Source organism: Sycon ciliatum, chromosome 1 (assembly GCF_964019385.1).
Source record: "Sycon ciliatum chromosome 1, ocSycCili1.1, whole genome shotgun sequence".
NCBI classification, from domain to species: domain Eukaryota; kingdom Metazoa; phylum Porifera; class Calcarea; order Leucosolenida; family Sycettidae; genus Sycon; species Sycon ciliatum.
The window spans coordinates 81,178,131-81,194,722 of NC_088643.1; the positions used below are offsets into that span (position 1 = coordinate 81,178,131).

General features: G+C 45.0%; 3 protein-coding genes across 3 annotated transcripts; 1 reads left to right on the top strand and 2 right to left on the bottom strand.

Moving 5' to 3' along the window:
• Nucleotides 1–1,835: 1,835 nt before the first annotated feature.
• Nucleotides 1,836–6,166, bottom strand: LOC135805810 (small ribosomal subunit protein uS3-like). Its single transcript, XM_065319920.1, has 5 exons — nucleotides 6,048–6,166; nucleotides 5,665–5,889; nucleotides 5,496–5,590; nucleotides 3,318–3,505; nucleotides 1,836–2,085 (listed from the first exon to the last, which is right to left on the bottom strand). The coding sequence occupies exons 1-5, from the start codon at nucleotides 6,075–6,077 to the stop codon at nucleotides 1,877–1,879; spliced, it is 747 nt and encodes a 248-aa protein (XP_065175992.1). The 5' UTR covers nucleotides 6,078–6,166; the 3' UTR covers nucleotides 1,836–1,876.
• A 163-nt stretch (nucleotides 6,167–6,329) lies between these two features.
• On the top strand, nucleotides 6,330–10,014 carry LOC135805811 (uncharacterized). The gene is made up of 4 exons (XM_065319921.1): nucleotides 6,330–6,653; nucleotides 7,940–8,094; nucleotides 8,847–8,918; nucleotides 9,144–10,014. The coding sequence occupies exons 1-4, from the start codon at nucleotides 6,556–6,558 to the stop codon at nucleotides 9,479–9,481; spliced, it is 663 nt and encodes a 220-aa protein (XP_065175993.1). The 5' UTR covers nucleotides 6,330–6,555; the 3' UTR covers nucleotides 9,482–10,014.
• A 260-nt stretch (nucleotides 10,015–10,274) lies between these two features.
• Nucleotides 10,275–15,872, bottom strand: LOC135805812 (uncharacterized). Its single transcript, XM_065319922.1, has 4 exons — nucleotides 15,623–15,872; nucleotides 12,990–13,138; nucleotides 11,735–11,833; nucleotides 10,275–10,841 (listed from the first exon to the last, which is right to left on the bottom strand). Exons 1-4 carry the CDS (start codon nucleotides 15,670–15,672, stop codon nucleotides 10,771–10,773), a joined length of 369 nt encoding a protein of 122 aa, XP_065175994.1. The 5' UTR covers nucleotides 15,673–15,872; the 3' UTR covers nucleotides 10,275–10,770.
• Between the last annotated feature and the right edge of the window lie 720 nt (nucleotides 15,873–16,592).

The window sequence follows — 16,592 nt, forward strand, 5'->3', positions numbered from 1 at the left end:
TTGTGTGGTACGTACTGTACGGAGGCTGTGTTTACATGAGGCGTTAAGACCTGGCTCAAGTGTCAACCCGCCATGAACACAGATTGACTGGAGTGTTTACATGACGCAAAAAAAAACAGGACGCATTGCGCCAAGAGTACATAAAAAATGTACTCTTGATTGCGCCAAGAGCAAATTTCGGGCGAAAGCAGTCACCATGGTCACACAACCTTACAAGAAGGCGAAGGACTAAATATAAAAGGGACCCTCACTTAAAAAATTTACCGACTTTCCCGGCAAAAAACACATTTCGACACGCGTGTATGCTGGACGTCTGCGCGTGCACGACAAGACGTGTGAGCTGGCTGACAAGTGAGAGCCAGGGAGTCGTCAAGTACCGGCGTTTGACGACTCCCGGCCTGGTGAGAGCATGCATGTCCAGCTGGCGGGAAAGGGAACCCGCAATTTGACTTTTGTCAGCGTAATTGACCTGGGTCAACTCTCTACGCTGCATGTGCAGGGTACCCTTTAAAAAGGCCGCTATCCATTCTGCATTACAATATGCGTCACGTTTCAGAATTCCACGTACGAGTACTGGCAAACGTCATTTTCATGCAGGTGCATTGACACAGGCACATTCACACTTTTTGGACACAAACTGCCGGGAAGGACAGAACGAATGTCGGTACAGTGTTCTGGATACGTCATCTACGTTTTCGTATCCGGGGTTCCCGCCACACTCCATGTTGGCATGGCTATAATACCTGGACGAAAGGTCACGCACGCCACACGATACCAAGAGTCCATAACCCGGGTTTTGGACTCTTGACGCCACATTTTGGGTATGTGAGAATGGCCCAATACTGGCAATAGGCCTGTGGGGATTGTCCAATTCCAAACTAACAGACCTGTAGTTTTTCCACATACGTCTGTACATGTATGGGTTGAAAATGCTCATACGGTATACATTTTGTATGATTGTACAGTAGTCGCACGCTGAAGAACGTCCAGCCTGAAATACTAAGAACGCCACAGCCTAAAGCTAAGAACGTCGGTGTTGGTTTTCTGGCAGCTTTTGGGATAGATATGATCCAGTATGGATTGGTTCTAAGAACGCAGCCAGATTGCTGAAAAATAAGAATGTACCAGGCCAACAACGTTCTTGGGCACGCGACTCTACTGTACTACTTGTCCAAACCTGCCTTGGGCACACAGCACAGTAGTTGCACGTCCAAGAATCTGGCTAAGTAAGTTCATAGAAACAATTCGTACTGGATCATATCTATCCCAAAAGCTGCTGGAAAACCAAAATAGCCATTCTTAACTTTAGGCGGTGGCGTTCTTAGCATTTCAGGCTGGACGTTCTTCAGCGCGACTCTACTACAATCTACAATCTACAATCGCAATGTGAAAGTTCGCAGCATGCTTACCAACCCCCACCTTTCTTTACAAGAGTTCCAATGCCGGAGAGCCAAGGTTTAATTTATACAAAAGAGGAAGACCAAGGAACTACAAGTGTCTGGTGGTGGTGGTGGTGATGTTAGTGGACAGTATAGCGTAACTTATAGTTCCTTGGTCTTTCTCTTTTGTATAAGTTCCAATGCTATTCAGAGTTAAACTTAAAGCATGCTGCTAGCGCCAGACCTCTTCCAATGCTCATGCAAATTCATCCTGACTGGAAAATTGACTGGAAGTCAGTGGATAATTCTGGTGGTGCTGGCTTACTCTCATCCATGTTTCAAAGTGCAGACGAAAGAGGCAATGCAATGTGGTGTCATGTTTTGTGATAGCCTGTAGCATCCAGACAGAAGTGAACTGGAGCAGACCGCACACTCAGGCAAACAGCAGAACAAGTATTTGTTGGCTTTACATGTCTTTTTGCATTCTTAACGATTGCTTATGCAACAGGCTGCTGCATGGGTGGCTGTTGTTGGGCTGGTGCCTGCTGGTCGGGCTTGCCTCCCTTCTGCTCGGACATAGGCTGGGTGGGCAGGGGCTCGTCCTTGGGTTCCATGATCTGGACGTTGTCGGGCAGAGGCTTGCGTGGGCCGCTCTTGCCAGTTGGGTCATGGGGCAACATGATCTTCACCTTGATACCAATGACACCTAGAGAAAATCAACAAATTAAATACAGGTATTAAACTCAGTATTTTGGTCCTACTGAAAAATCACTCAAGCATAAGCATTTCTAATAGACAGCCCAATAAGCCAACGAAGTAATTTCTATCATAACACCCCACACAGCCACCTGAGCTGTGTAGCAGAGCATTGCTGATCCTAGCGTACTGACATACTGTTAGTCAACAAATATTCGACTCTTATTTTCGGCCTGGTTATATGGCTGATATTTTGTTTTGTAAGTTTCAGTGCGACAGTGACAGTCAGCAGCAGAACGGGCCGAACATTTTATGTGGCCGAAATGTGTCTTTAGCCCCGGGAGGCCGATATTTGAACTGGCCAAAATTTGGAGACTTACAGTACATTGCTGATGCAATCCATATTCGGCAATGCGCTTACTGTAAATCAACTAATTTTCGCTGATTTCGCCCGCTGGGTATCAGCCGGCCAAAGTAAATCGCAGGCCAAAATTTGTCATGGAGGCAAATGATGCGTTATTGAGCTATGGCTGCATGTGAGAGCAACAAATACCAGTCGATTTCTTTTTGAAAAACCCAATCGCGCAAAATTTTCATTTCAGGATCGGACAAAGTTTCTCACCGGCCAAAATTTGTTGATTTACAGTATTTAGAAAAGACAGGGCAACTGCAAGTCCTAAAATTTTCAGTGCATTTAATTATGGCCTCTGAGGGCAAAAATACATTGTGGCCGCATTGCAATTTCAGCCAGTATACGCTCATATAAACCATGCAAACCAAAATTTCAGTCGCAAAGCCCAGACCAAAAATAGCCAAAATAGATATGCGCCGAATATTTTGTTGACGTTCAGTACTTTGCACCAAGAAACAGACATTCGCCCTAGCAGACTTTGCATAGAAGGGAACGTCATGGTGAGATAAAAGGATGCCATGGCCCCGACAACACGTAGTGCATAAGCGCAGCAGGCTTTAAAGAATCAAATGCAAATGACGTTTCCCGTTTGCACAATTCATTATTACGTAGACAGGAATTCCCAGCACACATTCCACTTGATTTCTTTGGGCAAACGTAGATCAGAAAATTTTCATTGCGACGTGCAAAGAACATGATTGGTGACACCTTCCCTCGCGCCTTGTCGTGTACAACAAAACCTGACTAATGTTTATGTGGAGAAGCCAGTGTAGATGTGAAGTTCAGCTGCCCCCAACATGAATGCAAGAACATACGAAACCAAAACATACCTTGACGAAGCATGACGTGACGAATGGCAGTGTCAACATATTCAGAGGCAGGGTGACCACTGTGGACCATGAGTCCGTCAACGAACTTCATGGCCTTGGCACGCTGTCCACGGAGCTTGCCAGAGACTACGACCTCGCAACCACGTGCGCCGCTCTCCATGATGAAACGAAGAACGCCATAGCAGGCCCTAATAGATACAGAAACAGATACGAACGAGAAAAATGTGGACACGTATACAAAGTACAGAGGAGAGCATGTCTCATCATGCGGATGATGAAGGACAGCAAAAGTGCCGACTAGGGGCCATATAAATGTTGAAAATGGAACACCGACCCATTACAATCCGTTTGCTTTAACAACCCAGAATACAGTGATAGTTAGTTTATTCGGCACTGTGGGGGGGGGGGGGGGGGGGGTAGACTTTAACGCCTATACCCGAACGAGGAGGCAAGACTCATAACGGAAACAACTGTCAGGGACCGGCCGTAATTATCACGAAAAAGTCTTTAAGCGCAGAGAAGAGTTTCATTTTGAAAATACCGATAGCTGAGACATCAATCCATTATAGCTGTCACATTCTTCGTTCAGGGGTGGATGGGCGACTGTGCTACCTAAACTTTCAGTGGAAATTATTAACAAAGCCGGATGACCTCTAACAGTGTACCACAGCTGGCGCCAAGGGCAGCAGATGCAGAAACCAGGACATTAACATGGCCTGGGTTACCAGAGCCAACAGTACGTTCCTGTGGCAAAATAGTATGTTGATGCAATATGCTGAGGCACGATACTGTAAGACATGTTATGTTCTCGCGAACCTATGAATTTTTGGAAAATCGTAGGTTCGCGAGAACATAATTATGCTAACGATCTTGCAGTATTCCGCCATATTCACACACGACATACTGTAAAAGCCATTATTCTAACGAGGCGCATATATAACGATTTCCCAAAATTGACTAGTTTACGTGTACCAAAGGTAACGATCCTCACTCATTCTCAAAAGGACAGTTTATCGCCTTCTTAGTATTTGACCCCACTAATTTCCCTGATACCTAAGCGGTCAAATATATCGCGTATTTGACTGCTTAGTCAAATACGCGATATATTTGACTACTTATATTTGACTCCTTAGAACTTCTTGGACTTAGAAATTTTCTCTCCAACTTAGAAAAAGAAATTTTTGAAGAAAGCAGAAATACACAAGATGGGATTAGAACCCACAACCTTGTGAATCTCAGTCACTCTTCCTTACCACCCAGCCACTGTGCTACCGATGCTGAACCTAGTTTAAACAATGATCTTGACTTTCAATGCAGTACAATGCGGTATAGGCTATAGTATAATACTAGAATTACAAGGATATGTCGTATATGAAGAGAAACTATTGTTTGGAGAACACGATAAATAGATTATAGACCTCATAGTTGGTCTATACAGGATATATAGACCTCGTAAAAGACCTCGGGGGACCTCGGTCTTTTACTCGGTCTATATATCCTGTATAGACCTCCTAACCAGTCTATAATCTATACATATGTATCGATTTCTGTATAACGATTTCTATTTTAGCGACAGATTTCTCCTCGTTAACTCGTTAGAGTTAGCACTTCGTTATATATATATATATATGGCTTTTACAGTATATGAAGCCATACGGCTTAAACGGATCTTATTATAACGAAGAAATGTCATCCGTTAAAATGTTAGATTTACTTCCTCGTTACATATACATGTCTTACAGTAAATGAATTCAGATAATCGGAAAATCCCAGAATTTTGTTGAAATTTGACAGATACAAAGTGCATTTGAAAACAGCATCCATACATTTACGAGTCTGCCTGCAGGGTGATCGGTGGACGGAGGTCCGGATGAGAGGTTAAAAAATCGAAGGCTCCTTACATCCAGACAGCTGCACACTTGCAGCTCTTTCTGTCACATGATTTGTGGTTGTTATAATCATGAGACCAGCCTGTATACTGCAGGCTGCATTTTACTAATATTTTACCCATTTGACAATAAAATCCAAATCCGTAAAAAATATTTTCACCAGTTTCGACATTTAAATTTTTCAATTATATTTCCTATGTTTTGCTCGAAAATTGGCTTCACTGGTCTATTCACACGACTGTGAACAAATACTAATACAATTCTCAAGATACGATGGATGGTATCTTACTTGCGGACAGCCAGACCTCCGAGCAACTTGTAACGCAGAGATTCGCACTGAGCGATGGCACAAAGTCCTCTATGTGCGACCTTCTCGGCGTACAGCTGCAGACCAAACAAATACATCACAGTTTTGTGATAGCCCGTCTTCGCATCCTCTACAGAGCAGCGAATCCTACCTCGACGCTACCCTCTGGGAAGTTGAATCGCTTCTGAACGACAGCAGTCAGCTCACGAATACGACGACCCTTCTCGCCCAAAACATTCTGGGTACGGGTAGCCAGGATGATGATTTCAGTCCTGGTTGGGGTCACACGCACTTCCACGCCACTGTAACCATCCTCAGCGAGTTCTCTCATGAGAAACTCATTCAGCTCGGCCTTGAAGACGCCATCGCCGACGAACTACAATACATCAGTCACAACACCAAGCACAAAAATCCCACTCAGATCGGCTATTACGGGAATCCAACACGGCCAGTCCAACGGCAGGGTAAAGGAAGGTCAGCAAGGAGTTCCATGGCGAGGAAAACACTACATGCAGTGAAACAACAAAAGTCTACCTTGCGTTTCTTGTTGATATGGGCCGCCATGGTGGTGCCTTAGATCGCAAGAATGAAGAAAGAGGCCATTTTCCCTCGCGCATGCGCACTTATTGGTCTAGGTCATACCTTGGAGCTACTGCATGCATTCGCGATCGCTGGGTGCACAGACTAGCTCAGTGCACAGGGTGCATGCCCACACATGTACACACACGTAGATGTACAGTGCAAGTGCATGCATGCATGCAGTGCAGTACAGACTCAGCTGAGCAAAAATTTCGTCGTGAAAAAAAGAGGTGGTGCAGTTCAAAATAATTTGAAAAGTACAAGACGTCTACCATGCCATCCATGGTCTACATAGATCTACTGAAATGGCCGTCGATATCATCATGATCCACGAGCTAGCTTACCACAAGTATCGTGTTTGCTAATATTTATAGGTCTTCCTCAGGCGAGGTCGAGATTCGTTTGCAAAGGGAACTGCTGTAACAGTCTTCCACCTGTCTGGCGATAACTCAGCCATTTCTCAATGGAGATGGAATTCACTGGTCATCCCGACGCACCTAATTTCACTCCGTGGGGTTTGTGTGGCGTCCCTGACAACCACAGATCGCATCCTTTCTCAAGGTACGTAGATCTACTTGGTCAATTCCAGTTATTGTCCATTCCCATCAAAGTTCGGAACGACGCTTCACGCAGCTTCTCTGTAACAACAAATTAGTCTATGGCAGCACTGGCCAACACTCAGTTGCACTGCTATTTCACACAGTCAGTCGGACGTTTCTTGCTCAACGTTTCGGTCACTATGACCATCTTCATATTCCATTCCCTTAGTTGTGAATTTCCAATGGTTTTTGTTGTGTGTCTTGTTAATACTTGTATTCAAGATTGTGTCAACGAAGAGCTGTGAAGACCACACGTGGTGGCTACTACTTCCGTACTACACACTAGTACAGTGTAGTTGTTTGGCACGTGGGGTGACTCAGTGCACTATCGCTGACTGGTTTCATTGTTACATGTGGTGGATGCACAAGTATTGTCCCGACCAAGTATTTTCAAAAAGAATACATGACACATACATTATCATTTGACTGAGGCCCAAGTGTCTACTACTATTACCGGTATCAAGAGTCCATAACCCAAGAGTATGCAACTCTGCACATGTGGTCTGGCGTGGAGCGCTGCCTTCATTAGAGAGGTTCCGCACTACGTAAAGTTGAGCAACTATTTTTTAACTTTACGTTAGTGGGCGGGGAAAACCCGTGAATTCGCGAGTTTGCACTCCACTTACGGAAAGTTGTCTACGTAGAGTACGTGGATAGGGCTCTGATAACGTAGCTGGTCCGTAAGTGGATTGGGGTACAAATTTATGACTCTCTCCAGGTCGATCTGGTCGTACACTGCCGCGTTCGGAGTTGCCAAGGGCAGCTACGTGATTTGAAAACTCCGTATGGCGGAACACAGATGCGCATGCAGTTTACGTAAGACTTTCCGTAGATCGACTACATTTTTTACTAACGTAATTACGTTATGCGGAACCTCTCTATTACGTAGCCACGAGCTAGGGAATCAGCTGCTGGGCCATTGCATCACTATTGATCTGCGACAGTTTCCAGATTCCTGGTCTGCTTTTCTCAAGGACTTCGGATGGTTTTGTACGCGATGCATCGCGCACAGACAGCGCCTTTGAATCTACCGTATTACACGTGAAATCGTTGGGAAATTCAAATCCAGGTACATGTAGCTTGATTATCATTGCCCTACGTAATGAAGTCAGCACGCCACACAGAGCACGCATTGCTCGGAGATCACAGTTGCACACTCTTGGGGTAGTAGCTGTCCATGCATGATGCTGAGATAACATTCCGCTAAATTCTCTTGCTACTTGGCATGCTTTTGTATGTTTTGCTCAGGTTAGCTACTGAGAGTCCAGGAAACAGTTTTGCCAGTTGTTTTCACCAACCCCATGGTGCTCCAAGCACATGTACTAGTACTTGCGGGCCAACCTCCTCTTCAGAAGATATCTCATCATGCTCCATGATGTACCACCCTCAGCCTTTTGTCACCAGTAAGTAGCACCGTAAAAGCGCGTGTTGACGCCCGCCCAGTATAACGCCCGTGTACACACCCAGGTGCCCAGTGTCAACACTATTGTCCCAATTTCTAGCCCACTTCCGTGTAAACGCCCGTGGGCGAAAGCACAGGCCCAGTGCACTGCGCAGCTCCACTTGCATGTACGCTATGGTAGTATAGTGTAGTGTAACCTGTGCTAATCCTGTACGTAGGACGGCATGTTGATGTGAAAATCAGTCTGATCTCGCTTATCCGAAATAGCGCCCGGGCCCAATTTGACGCCCGTGTTCTGGAACTTCACTAACGTTTCCGCCCAGTGTGTGTGTGGGTGGGTGTGTGCACGTGCGGGCATGCACACATGTATGTGTGTGTGTCTGTGTGTATGTGTTCTGAGAAGACTCCTCCTGACTTTTCTTTCATTCTCCTGGGTGGCTACCAACAGCCAGTGCATGCCGGCGTATGTGGTGTGATGTGTGTGCGTAAACAAAAAATGAAAAAGACCTAAAAAGTAGGGATTCACTGGCCAGAAAAAGCCACTTCATAGCTGTGTGGTGTAGACCAGGCTGAATAGTGGTGGTCAATTCTTCAGCCTTGCAAGCTGTTGAATGGTGCAATCCCAGCACAAGTTGCTATGGCTTCTGCTGTAGCATCGCTATCATCGCCTCCGGCGATGGGCGTCAAATGGTTTATGTGTTCACTGTTGGGATTTTGACATCTTTTCTATTGCTTATATTCTATTGCTTGTAGGAGTGAAGCGGAAGTATGATGTCCAGCAAGACGACCCAGTGGAATTAGTGAGAAAAAAGGCCCGATATCTTGGTACGTGTCCTTATGCGTATTAGATGGTAATGGTGCGAAATGGACTGATACGGCCTAGATATAACGCCAGCGTATGGTTTTACATTCGACTACCTTGTTGGGGCTGGTGGTTCTGAAAGCCCACATTGATGCGTATTTCGCTTGCCACACCTGTGCTGGGTTTGTTGCATCTCATTTTGTACAATGTTTTGGCTGTTTGCTTCCTCCTTTCATTCTGCTTCTTAGATCTAAAATCACACCCTGCATCACCAGCCATGCCCGTCGGTGACCAGAACTGTGAACTGCAAACCAATGTTAGCTTGCCGATGGAAACCGTAGATGATGATGGCTGTGACCGATCCATTGCAGCCCGTGAACCTCAATCAAACTTTCTGACAGATTCGAACAATGGTTTCTACCACGGCAGGCATTCTCATCTTGTGCATTCTCACCAGTCTCCTCCACGATATACCACTGGTGAAATGATGGCACCATGCAACTCTGGCGGAGACTCGGAGTACATCTGGGCAGTGGAATGCCATGGTGAAAACAGCTATCCATGGGATGATGATGGCACAGCATGAACTAATTTTCCTGAGTGAAACCCATGCTATATTATTATTAGCGAGGCGATAATATTACGATGTTTGTCTGAAGTGATTTTGTATGCCGAATTAACGTTCTGGGCCTTGTTTCATCTTTGTTTGGATAAACATGTGATCCTGCATTTTGTGTCCTGTGTTTGCTTAGCTACAAACAGCTGGTGTTTTTTAGGTAGGTTAGGGACTGCCATTTTTTAGTTTCATACCTTAGGTCGAAATTGTTTAGTGTTTTACTTGTAGGTCTTCAATGTGTTTTTGTGTGTGCTTGGCTCCTGACTTATGAACATGTCTCTTCTCTACCAATCAACTGCTGGATATTGTTCTGTTTGCTATACTAACGTTATTGTGCTGCCCTGTCAAACCAATCTCTGCAATATTAAATTTGCTTGTTTACATCCGAGAATTAATACCATTACCAGTACCCCTCTGCTGTCACCACATTGTACATAGTACACGTACACTCAAGAACGTGCAGCCAAAGAACGAGCGGGTACAATCATTTTATCACATCTGTACCGCAGAGGAGTGTGTGAAAGCTGCGGCTGCGCTTTGCCTGGGCAAATGCCATACAACAAAATACACACTGCATGTACAATGTGTACCAGTACATATGTTGTATGCAGGGACTTATTTTTTTTATGATCGGCTACTGCCATACGCCTCCCTGATTGTTTGACATGCTGGACGAGGTGTTTCACATGCACTGTACTAGCAAGAGTGCTCGTACAACTCGTGGAGCTATGGACTCTTACCGACCAACTGCAACAAATGGATATTAGTGTGCTGCCATCAAGGCAGATGTAAAATTATACTCCCAGGCTATTGCTACTACTATGACAGGAGAGAAGAATACTAAGAAATACACGGGAATGGCATGGACTACCTATACAGAATACAATGAAATTACTATTCTCCGACCGAACGGTGACTAGGAACGCAGCTGGCGGTAAACTAAAACGACGCAAACCTGGTTAAAAAGATGATGTGAAACACTAAAACGCAATATACGGCGTAAGTTAGCACGATGGCACAACTGCAGCAGGCAAGCAGGGAGACAGCAGTGAAGGAACCAAACAAACAAAGCTTGTATGGCTTGTAAAGAGAGTGACCATTGTAAGTCGAGATTCAAAAGTCAACACCAAATTCATAGAAAAGAAAAGAAATGAGGCAGGCAAAAGAGTGCGGATGTGCACGCCTACATTACAAGTGGGCAAAGAAACGCAGTATCCACTGCGGCGCACAACATGTGATCCTCAGTCAAGAACAGGCGCTCAAGGCAGGAGGGGTGCAGTGTCAGAGTACGCTGGCGGCTCAGAAGACGGAGCCGACGGGTATTTCTTGGCTGCAAAACAAAGTCAGAAACACACAGAGACAATTACTTCAAGCAAGTGTCCCCGCCCTGCAAACACACAATGCAACAAGAGATGCTTGAGCACAACATACACTACATACATTTCCAACTGGTGATCCACATGGCTAAGGGTACATAACTGCCAACAGTGTGCAAATCCACACAAATTTTCGTCCAAACTGTCATTTTTGGGATGTATTAAACCTGACCACACAAACTATATTTTTTCTAGTCACAGTTCCAGTACTTTCAGGGCAAGATCTAGATTGCACTAAACATCTTAGTGCACAGTACTACAGCATGTACAAGGCAGCAAGTACTGTTGTTAAGTTAAAGAAGCACCGCTACAAAACTCAAAAGATTTCATATCCAACTCGTGCGTACGCTAGCTTATTTTGAGATGTTGAGATGAATTCCTGTCTCTACAACTTGTCCAAGGTAGCAGTGGCAGTTCTCCAAACATGGGTTTTGCAGCCTTGCCCTATTTTCTGACAAACTGCAATGCACAGTTGTCGTGAAGGATTGCAAAACATTCTGTGCGTGGAATTAATTTAAAAGTCCTTTTCCTCCACATGACCTCCTGTGGTGTCAACACAATTGTACAGTCCTAACGAGGAAGAGATTCAAGACTACACTTAGGACGCGGAGTAAAAACACAGCGAAAGACAAGCTACAGTAGATGACATGGACCAAGTTAGAGAGCATCACAACTTGATATTTCATCAGACCCAATGTGTCATGAAAATGAGCCTTGACAACAATCCAATAGGAGGCGTACACTCTTGGGAGTAATGTACTCTTGCTATGCCTATGTAGTGGGATGTGGATGTAGGCAAACGAATCTAGACCTCGTCACACAAGTGAGTAATGCGTGTGTCACTTACGCTCAGAGCCGTATGCTGGAGGAGCACTGGCACCAACGCCGACAGAGGCTGGAGTGGACGGATAATGGGGATGTGCTGTGACAGGAACACCTCGCACTACTACACACCACCACCACCACCAACAACAACACAGAACACTCAGCTGTCAGCTATGGCAATCATATCGCAGGTGATCCCATAGCTATCAGAACACCGCGCTCAAAATAAAAGCGGTGACTTGATCAGTACTGAATGGAAATACGCACACAGTCAAACACACACCGTAATTCCGTGCATATAAGCCCACGGGCCCATATCCGGATATAAGCCCACGGGCCTATATCCGGATATAAGCCCACGGGCTAATAATACCGGTAAACAGACACAAATGCAACTCGCGTGTCAAGTAGAATTTTTCACAAAATGGACTCTTCCTACCATAGTACAGCAGGTTAGTGCAGTTTACCAGTAGGGTATGGTAGACCCACTATGAGCACGGACTTGCACTTTTTCGTGAACCTTCAAAATTCGAATATTGGCCCATGGGCTAAAAAAACGAACATATTTTACTAGATATTTTATCCACAAACTGCATTATGTCACATATACCGTATTCTCTCTAATAAAAGCCCAGGTCTCCAATAATGACCCGGGGTGAGGGTGGTTTGAAAGGATAAGAGCACGGTCGCTAATAGTAGCGCGGGTCACAATTGGAGTATGCAACAAGTATATTGACTGCATATAAAACAGCAGTACAACATGCCAAGAACATATTTGCAAGGAGGTTTTCGGTCTACTGCTTCCTTCCTGGCGCCAATGCTATTGTGAAACATCTGTTTTGACAATATTCCTGAGTTTAGGGTTGAAAAACCAGTCTTGATATGGTCAGTTTATGCCTGTATAGACTGGAGTTGGCTTGATAGTTGACAATTGAACAAAAATAAGAGCCCAGTTTCCAATAATAGCCCAGTCTCTAATAGTAGAGCGGGTAGAGCTGTCACTGAAAAAATATGAACCCCGGGCTCTTATTAGAGAAAATACGGTAAGCCCATGGGCTTATATGCGCGGAATTACGGTACAGTGACGGAACAGGATAACATCTCCCACTGACAGAGATACGCTGTGCAGGTGCCCATATACAATGTGCAGTTGGTGAAGATATACAAGTATGGAAAAAATGTACACCCTGGAAATGCGGTATCTCTGTAAAAAAACAAAAGAAAGGTCGGGACCAGTTCTGGAGCTAAACTGCCTCCATTATTCAGTATTCATTTACCTGCGGCTTGTCCAGGATGTGTGACGGTGTGTGTTGGCTGGACAACGACCACCGAATGTGTTCGGTAGTAGGTACGACGGCGCCAGCGGTAGCACACAAAGCTCCAGAAGAGGATCTTGATGATGACGCAGACGACAATCACCACAATCCTAAAAGTATGCAAAAGATAGATGCATGAGCAAGCAGCATGACATTGAACAAACATGTACCAACTCTACGAACACAATATATGATGCTGCATTGGAGTCTTCAACAAACCATTCAATATGTACCAAGATAATAGTACTCAATCCAAACCGAAGGGATATCTCTATTCCAAAATTACACTGTGTACAAATGGAAGGCCGTGTCGCTGCTGTAGTTCCATAAAACCTTTCTTATCATGTTATGCTTCGGCCTCATGGAGTTTTAATGTTGTTTCCCCCCACACCATGATCAGTACCTTTGTATCTTTTGAACTGGAACGGCCGTGAGTGGCTTCCCTCAGTAAAGTACTGGTTAGCACCTTAGTCAGCAGTGCGTCTGGATCACCCCATTCGGTGAACTCAAATACCATTAAACTTCAGGTAGCTTCCAAGAAAAGTGTGACATCTCAGAAGCATGAACTAGCACAGGCCGGGCAGGTTTAGAGCGACTTTCAAATTTCAAAGATGGGAGGTCAACTTGAAACACGACACCAGGGTGCTAGCGAGACTAAACTCCTACACGCATTGATTACGCAGCACCATAACGCCTCGCGAGAGAGCCCCACTTTGAATTTACAGCCAGTGAAAGAGAAATCGTATGCTAGAGTGCAACTAAGTTTGTATGGTGTGCATGTGAGAAACTTAGTGTACCAAAGTCACACTTAGCATGTTCTTGTGTGGAGTTCCAAGGTAAACTGCGTACGGATTGACTCCACAGCGTGCCAGGTGTGTACAAGGTACGTGCCGTATAACCTACAAAAGGGCGCTACCTCCACAGCACACCTATGAAAGGACAAGTTGATGGGGCGCTCGTGCGGTACATTACGGTATATTTGTTCAGCAGACCACATTATAACGTTATGAACTACACAAGTACATGTAACTATTGGAGCATGCATGTACACAAGTCACAGCAGACACTGGCCGTGACTGGGAAACAGATTTTCCTACAACATAGGAACAGCTGGATACCACACGCGAAATTGGACCTGTGTAGAGCTTCACCACATTGCAATTTCCTTCCTCAATGTCCACTCAGCTTGAACAGCTGCACGCCGCCTTTCCTTGACGTAGTCCTCTCTGATGGGAAAATCATGAAAGACGAGGTAACAAATGGGAAGTCTGCGGCCATTTTCTGCCTGCTGATGAGCATGTGCAATTTCGATGGTGGATTAGGCAGCAGTCATCACAATCCATAGACACATCGAATAGACGGGTACTGAAGTAGTGAAAACCTGAACCAGTGCCCGCTACCTCGCGAGCTTAGTCGCGAATAGGACTGATACTACTGAACAGATTCCTACATGCACTACCGTACTAGTAAACACACACGCACCATTTCATTACAACTCCATGAGTTTAGAGAAGATCGTGGGAAGAGAGAGAGAGAGAGAGAGAGAGAGAGAAGAGAGAGATTGGTTTTGTTCTACCGTGCCGCAGCTGCTAGCATTTCCGGAAAGGAAAGTCGTTCAGCATCATCATGCCTTCATGGCTATCAATGAACACCAATTATACGGCACATACATAGAACATACGTCGGAGTGCTTGCACAGGAAGTGCTCTACACGAACGTTGGTGGACAGTTAGTCCTACAGTCCATTCAGAAAAAGATGGACTTCTAGCTTTTGGCCATAAATGGGTCAAACTTTGAGTTTTTTTAGAATTTTTTCTGCAATCCCCTATGGAATCCTCTTCCAATTATGTTTCTGAAGTCTATTTGTCCAAAAAGCAAGCCATAACAAGAATAGGATATCGGCCAGGTTTTGCCCCAGAAGCATTGAATTGGAAAAAACCATCAAAATCCAGGCCGTTTGACCCAGCCTGCAACAGTGCATTGTGGGGTTCGAACCCCAGTTCAGGTACCCTTTTTGGACTCTTTTTCAAAGTTCAAATTTCGCAGCACTGCACTAGCGCACTGTGTACAATGAAATCACGAAAAATCGCCAAATACGGGAGCTCGCCAGAGCCAGGGCCCATCTTTTTCTGAATGGACTGTAACTCGTAACATTATGACTATCCACTAGGCAATTGATATTAGTACAGCAGTACATGTACAACACTAAACCGAGCTTTGTGATAGTTGCACCGTGTAAATTGGTGCAGCAGATCTTGGTCACTTCAGAAAGCAGCAACTAACTTTTAAGGTCTTTGCACCACAGCACAAATGCAATCATGCATGCAGTACATGTACAGTATTATTCAGGCATTTCGTAGTAGGCCGAGTAATTAAATTTTTATTTGAGTGCGGCAAGAGCCTGCATGCGGTGCGTGCGACTATCTCTTTATAGGTCCAGGATAAAGATCAGAGAATGAAAGCTCATGCTTGTTTCAAAATAAACGCATGGGAGGACTGACTTCACCGACTAGCCCAACATTTACGAGAACAATCGAGCCAAGAGTTCAGTAGTGATAATAGACTACATGTTGTACTACCTTTTGTTTACTCACCAAGTCACGGAAAGGGAATCGTCGCAGTAGGTATCGTAATCGTCACACATCTTTGCAGGACTGCGTTTTCACTCGATAGCTGAACTTTACAGTAACACACCTGCCTGCACGGCCTCGAAATTCTCGTCCGACGCAACACAACACTCTCACTCAGGACTCCAGACCCACAAAAACCACTACAACCCCGTTTGTTCCAGGCCTACTTGTCTTCGAACTAACTACTTACTTCGAGTTCGAGTATGAACACTGTACCCGTACATCATGCATGGTACATGATGACTCGAGACTAGCTTGTTGTGATCGTGAGTTGTTTGTGGGGAGACAAAAAAATTACCTGGCAGTCTGCCATCTACCACTACACACTGCATGCACTGCTACACTCGTACTGTCGTAGATCTACATGTACTCCGATCCGGCACCCGGGTACCGGATACCCGCAGATCGCGCTAGCTAGCGGCCTAGCGCATGCGGCATGCATGGGCGCTCTACGTGTCCTGGTGACGTCATTACAGATATCCGCGCATGCGGCTTACAATATTTTCGAAATGTCACGTGCGCATTGCATGATCATGACTCATGACAATCATGAGCAAACAAAAATGCATTACACAATGAAGATTTGCGTCATCATTCATAGTAGTAGAATTAGTAGTAGAATTTATTATTTTGATAGGGAAGGCCCTACAGACGTTGCCGTCTTGTTACAGGGAACCCTAAGTGCTCTTTACAGAGCGAAACAAAAACGGATAGATGCTCAACCTGACGACACGAGACAGGCAGAGAATTCCACCATAGCGATAGAGGTAGGCTTGTCCACAAAATGTTTTCAATTATTTTTGAATTTTGGTTGGATTTTCGCACTTTGAATTTTTTGGAATTTTGGCCCCATCAGGATTGAATTTTGGCCGTTTTTGGAGAACGACAGTGATGTCACATAAGGAGAGTAGCACTTAGGGTTCCCTGTAACAAG

Excerpts from the sequence above, each read along its gene's own strand:
- LOC135805810 (XM_065319920.1), bottom strand. The coding sequence starts at position 6,077 with ATGGCGGCCCATATCAACAAGAAACGCAAG. Across the intron at positions 5,591-5,664 it reads TCCCAGAGGGTAGCGTCGAG|CTGTACGCCGAGAAGGTCGC; the intron begins GTAGGATTCGCT and ends TTTGGTCTGCAG. Across the intron at positions 2,086-3,317 it reads TCACGTCATGCTTCGTCAAG|GTGTCATTGGTATCAAGGTG; the intron begins GTATGTTTTGGT and ends GATTTTCTCTAG.
- LOC135805811 (XM_065319921.1), top strand. The coding sequence starts at position 6,556 with ATGGAGATGGAATTCACTGGTCATCCCGACGCACCTAATTTCACTCCG. Across the intron at positions 6,654-7,939 it reads AGATCGCATCCTTTCTCAAG|GTTAGCTACTGAGAGTCCAG; the intron begins GTACGTAGATCT and ends TGTTTTGCTCAG. Across the intron at positions 8,919-9,143 it reads AAAAAAGGCCCGATATCTTG|ATCTAAAATCACACCCTGCA; the intron begins GTACGTGTCCTT and ends TCTGCTTCTTAG.
- LOC135805812 (XM_065319922.1), bottom strand. The coding sequence starts at position 15,672 with ATGTGTGACGATTACGATACCTACTGCGACGATTCCCTTTCCGTGACT. Across the intron at positions 13,139-15,622 it reads GATTCCCTTTCCGTGACTTG|GATTGTGGTGATTGTCGTCT; the intron begins GTGAGTAAACAA and ends GCATACTTTTAG. Across the intron at positions 11,834-12,989 it reads ACATCCTGGACAAGCCGCAG|TAGTGCGAGGTGTTCCTGTC; the intron begins GTAAATGAATAC and ends GGTGGTGTGTAG.